This window comes from Centruroides vittatus, unplaced genomic scaffold, assembly GCF_030686945.1.
Source record: "Centruroides vittatus isolate TY-2023 unplaced genomic scaffold, ASM3068694v2 contig_345, whole genome shotgun sequence".
Classification (NCBI taxonomy): domain Eukaryota; kingdom Metazoa; phylum Arthropoda; class Arachnida; order Scorpiones; family Buthidae; genus Centruroides; species Centruroides vittatus.
The window spans coordinates 1,448,052-1,453,946 of record NW_027122170.1 but is presented as its reverse complement, the minus strand read 5'-3'; the positions used below and the strand labels follow the sequence as shown (position 1 = coordinate 1,453,946).

General features: G+C 38.8%; 1 protein-coding gene across 1 annotated transcript; it reads left to right on the top strand.

The window, feature by feature from the left end:
* Positions 1 to 852: 852 nt before the first annotated feature.
* LOC136974179 (protein FAM200C-like) lies at positions 853 to 2,166 on the top strand. The gene has a single exon (XM_067268982.1). It carries the CDS (start codon positions 853 to 855, stop codon positions 2,164 to 2,166), a length of 1,314 nt encoding a protein of 437 aa, XP_067125083.1.
* Positions 2,167 to 5,895: the final 3,729 nt, after the last annotated feature.

The window sequence follows — 5,895 nt, the reverse complement described above, 5'->3', positions numbered from 1 at the left end:
TAAAGTCGCTAAGTAACAACGTTTTTGCAAAATTTTTCTAAGAATTTAACTCTTATATTTTTAACACCTATATGTCGTAATATTTTTAATTGTCTGTCATTTATATGATTAAATGAATTTATTGATACACGTTGTATAAATATAATTTTTACGTATTGAATCAGTTTTGTTTATTTTTTAAACATTTAACTTTTTACATAAGTTTAAAACTATTGATAATATTTATAAACTAATAAATTGTTCTATTTTTGTTAGTTTGAATATCTCTAATAGGAGTGTCTTTGATAAAGGAGTCCATAAGAATTTAATTCCCGCAATCTAATCTTTTGGAATCTTCGGGGCTCGCGTTTATCCCTAGTATTACTTGCGGCAAAATGTATATCTACACAAAAACAATTTTTTCTTAATTTACGTTTACTCTGTCACATTGAATTATTTTTACAAAATTTTATTTTTTTAGCCTATAAAAAATAAGTGGAACAACTAAAAAGAAAGTTCGTCAATATTCGGAGGAATATCTGAAATATGGATTCGTACCAGCAGTTAATGATGAGAGGATGCCGTTTTGCTTAATATGCCAGCAATGTTTGACAAACGAATCTATGAAATTGGGTCGGCTCGAAGCACATTTGAAGGCCAAACACAAGGACTATATTAATTCAGATTTCAGTTTCTTCGAAACATTGAAGAAAAAGTTCGAGAAAAGGACGACAATTACTTCAATATTCACGTCTAGAAATGTAACAAATAGTCGCATCCAAGAAGCTAGATACCAAATCTTTGTTAATTGCTAAATCGGGGAAGAGCCACACAATAGGGGCGAATCTAATAAAGCCCTCTATTTCCGCTTTTATGAAAACCGTTTTAGAAAAAGACGACGAGGATGTAGTAGCAATGCCTCTTAGTAACAATACTGTCAACCGAAGGATCGACGAGATGGGCGATGACATTGAAAAACAACTCGTTTTGAAACTAAACACCAGAAATTTTTCTGCGCAGATGGACGAGTCGACTCTAAGAGACAGTGAGGTCGTTCTTATCACTTATGTTAGATATATTGAACGTGAACAGTTTGCGGAAGAAATGCTATTTTGTAAACAATTAGAAAGCGCTACCAAATCGAGACACATTTACAACATATTCAAATGCTACTCGGATGACAATGAGATCCCCACGAAGAATGTTATTTCGTGCGCTGCAGACGGTGCCCCCAATACGATGGGCAAGAAAAATGGTTGTTTACAATCGACGAAAGCCGATAATCCAGAAATGAGCCTTATTCACCGCGTTATTCGTAAAGAAAACTCGGTGGCTAAAAACGTGTCTCCTATCCTCCACGAAACACTAAATGCAGTTATCAAATGCATTAACTCGATAAAAGCCAGCGCTAAAACCGAGCGCTTATTTAAGCTATTTTGTGAGGAGCAAAATGAAGACCGCGTACGATTGTTACTACACACCGAAGTAAGGTGGCTATCAAAAGGGAATTGTTTGAAACGATTTATCGAGTTGTTTGATTCGCTTAAAAAGTTTTCAATCGATAAGCCCGAAACGAAGTTCTTATTGACAACAAATGGCAAAGCGTACGTAAGCTACTTAGCCGATATTTTTGAGAAGCTAAATATATTGAACAAGCAACTACAAGGACCAAGCAAAACACTGGTCGATGCCAAAGCAAAAATATTTGGTTTTGTTAAGAATCTAGAATTAAGTCAGAAACACTTAAGTAACAGAAATTTTGAACAGTTTCATTGGCTCGACAAGTGTAATATTTCTGACTCCGCGATACTTGAAATTGTTAATCATTTAAAAATTTTAATTACGGATTTTAAAGAGAGATTTGCCGACTTAAAAGAAATGAATTTTCCGACGTGGATGGTGCAACCAGTTTTGGTGGATTTAGCCGATATATCCAATCCGCAATATCGAGAAGAACTCGCGGAGTCGCAAAGTGACGAATCTGTAATAACTCTATTTAATATTAAAGGCGCGATGGCACGGCTTTGCGACGAAACACAAGCAAAATACCCCAATACCACAAAATGCGCAAGAAAACTCTTATTGCCGTTTCCATCTTCGTATCTAGCCGAATGTGGCTTTAGTGCCGCGAGTGATTTGTTGACTAAAAAAAGAAATCGTCTGGATATAACACAACGCGGAGACTAACTAAGCTCGAGCCAAATATAAAATCGCCGTGTAAAAAGCATCGAGTGCACAAATCACATTAAATTAAGTTTTAAAAATATCTTATTTATTAAAAGTTCGTTTCTTTGTTTTGACGACAGTTGTAAGAAATCGCTTTCAAAATTATCATTCGTATTACTAAAAAGAACAAAAATAAATTTTTAACTAAAATTATTATATGGGGGACACGATGATTTTAGAAATGTTAAAGTGGGGCGTGGCCTAAAAAAGTTTGGGAAACACCGACCTAACTCGACCAGAATTTGTTAAACCGCGTTAGAGAAGAGTTTAATTTACGATTTTATCTTTTTCTCTTAGTTTTTCAAAAGTTCCCTCCCCCGACTGCCGGCGAAACAAAAAATGGTTATACGGCCACACCCGTCACCCGGTTTAGCGTTTCCTCGGCTAAGGCGGTCCGATTTCGATTATCGCTCGATTCGTACGTAATACGGTTATTACGCGATAAGAAACCTCGGATCACCGCAGACATTTTTCAAAATTTGTTAGGGTTTGTCGGTTTTTAAGCCTACACTTAAAACATAGAAATTAATTATTCGATTAAAAACGTCGACATTTGGGCGGAAGATCTTTTCCGGCATAAAGCGGGAATATCGTTAAATACCGTTTCGTAAAACTAACTACGAAACAAAAAATTTCCCTCCGCCTAAAGACCGTCCGATTCGGCTCGATTTAAGTTCTAAACGAGACGATCGGGACCTTATCGGAGCGAAACGTCGAAGGAATCGTACCTGTACGGCCACGGCCACGGCCCCCGAAATCGGGTGGCGCCGGATCGATGGCAAATATTTTCGATAACGCGATAAAGTCACCGGCTACGGAACGAGTTTTTAGTATTAGAGGGTACAAACGGAAGAAGGAAAAACTTGGAATTATTATTTAATGCCGTAAAGGCGATTAAACCCGGCCGGGTAGCCAGCCGGAGAGTTTTTTCTATTTCTAGGCAATTTCCTCGGCAAAATAAGGCAATAGATCTACGGACGTCGTTTGCTGTCCAAAATGGCATTTTCTTAGGAAAAATAAGAAATAAAATGATATTTTGTAGGAATTCGTGGTTTTCTACCGAGTAAATTTTATAGTTTAACGCGATATTCTAGCTTTTTGTTTTGTTTAAACATTAAAAATATTACGAAGTAAAACCGACTAAAATGTTATAAATACGAAATAAACGAAAAGGTTTTAAATCGAGTCGTAAATATCCCTTATCTGCATTTTTTGGGCAAAAATTCCAAAACCGGTTTTTGTATAAACCCTAAAATTGGTCCACCGCGAATTAAAAAAAAGCCGAGCGAAGGCTCTATTACCGACGGATAACGCTTCCGGCCATCCCACCCACTCGTCCGACTTAAACACCGGCATTCCCCTCCAAATAGTTTACCCACCGTCCGACACTAGGTCGTTACTTCGGCCGACGGATGGGGAGTGTCGTCAAATTTCGAGGCGTATCGTCTTCGTACGGCGAAAATAATCAATGGCGCAATTTTGTAAAAAATAGAACGTTCGTCGGGGAGGCCGGGCAAGAATTAACCGATAAATGCACGACCGGGAGGTATTCGAGAATTCTCGACGAGTGGAGCCTACGGCCGTATCGTTAGGTCGACCTAATCGATACGGCGGAATATCGGCCAGAGCCTTCGAGGAATTCGCCTCGTTCCGAAAACGGCTAGAGATTTCTTTAGGAAAAGTTTGGTAGCCGTAACCGGAATCGTCGATCGATCCAGACTTTCGAAAGGAGAGCAACAGCGAAACCGGGCTCTTCCGCTCCCGACATTTGCTTAATTTAAGAAAAGGACGAAACTACGCGACTTTATGGCAAAGGCGTTCGTCACAAAAAATGAACTTTACATTTTTGTGCGCGTATGTTTATGCGTTATTACGCAAATTAATATAAAAATAACTCGGAGTAAAATCTGTTTATTTTTGGTGGCGCGTTTCCTTTCCCTATTTACTCCGTGTTAAAATCGGCCGGGTTAGCGCTTTGTCGTCTAGGAACGCGCTAAGCGCTAAACGAGGTCGCGCCCTACATCGAAATCCCCACGTTTGCGCAAATAAATATGTTAGACGTAATTAGGAAACCTCGACAAATCCGGACGAAATGAAATTAAAATGTAGAAAGACAGAAAAAAAAACATTAGTTTTAGAGTTCTTATTTAAAATAGTGTAAAAATCCCTCGGGTTTCGGATGATTTTATACAAAATCTCGCCGTTGACTATTAGTAATAAGATATAGATATTAAAATACGTACCTCGGCCGTTACTATCCGTCTTAATATTTGACAAAAACGCCGAAAACGGCCGGCGAAACTTCCGACCGGGTGTCGGTTAACCGGGGCGCGGCGCCTCTTCTAAAAATCGTCCGTAGCCTTTGATGGCCGGAATGTTGTTTCTCCGTCCGTCGTTTTCACTTACGCATTTTTTGACTTTCGTCCCAACCCGCGAACTCCATTTTCCGTACCGCTCGGTTTGAAATTTGCGTCCCGGTGGCCGGGGCTCGACGTCACTCGTCGCCGCTGTAATTTATTTCGTCCGGCAGCGCCCTCTCGGGATGTTTATTATTATTAGATCGAACCCTTCAAAAATCTTGGCATTAATAAATAAATACTTTTTGTTCGTTTCCGACAATTAATGTTCCGGTTAAACGACTCGAAGAAGTGTTTTTATTACCATCCAAATAAAAATAAGACGATTGGTCCGATTGGATTATCCAGAAATAGCTCCGGCACCTCCGTCGACGAATTCTTTTGTGTGGTATAAAAACGGGTAAAACGTTAAGACGGAAATTTGAGTTACTTAAATATCTAAATTTATATATTGTCTTTTCCGTAGATTCTCCGATTGCTCCGAGAAATTCGTGCCTTTTTGCCAATAGTTTCCATTAGGGCTGTTTCACACTGTCACCGACTGGTCCGACCGGTCCGATCCGACCGAGCCTATAATCGGACCGACTAGTAGTAAAAGAATTCACACTGAGTACGATTATGTCGGTGGCCGACTCGTAAGGACCAATCGGAACGCGTCTTACAGATCAGAACACTAGCCAATCGTGGTAAGTTTTTCAATTTAAACAGAAAACATGGCCGTCTTTATAAGGTTGTCGTGTGTTCGCGGGCTAACGACACCATTTTAGCATTTTTAATGTCGCTTTCTCTTGTAAATGAAATGTATTATGGTGAATTAAAGTAATTCGTTTTGTTAATATCGATGAGTGCCTGCGTATTTCTTAATAAAGTTGTTCTTAAACGAAGCAAATAGACGGAAATAAAAAATCGTTCGTAACTTTTAAACGGTTGATCGTAAGTAATATTTTTTTAATACCAATCGATTCAGCGTATCAAATTACATTTAGATATGTCTACGTCTATTCGTTAATATGAAGTTTAAGACTATTTTTTAGCTGGATACCTTTCGCTTTACTCTAACCAATTATTTTTTTCAATGTCGCCTTTATAATCGGCTCGCCGAATATCATAAAGCCATGGATATTTTCTAACTTCGTTTATTAAAGCTTCCGAGAAACTTTACCTTCCGCCATTTTCTAACTTCGGATAAATCTAAACTCTGATTGGTTATAGCTTCGAAGCCCTCATTGGCTGTAGCTCACCGACTGCTCCGACGCGACTACAAATATTTAACTTTTTAAATCTGTCCGACTGGAACGACCAGTCTGTCGACCGACTGCTGTTGCCATGGCAA

Excerpts from the sequence above, each read along its gene's own strand:
- LOC136974179 (XM_067268982.1), top strand. The coding sequence starts at position 853 with ATGAAAACCGTTTTAGAAAAAGACGACGAGGATGTAGTAGCAATGCCT.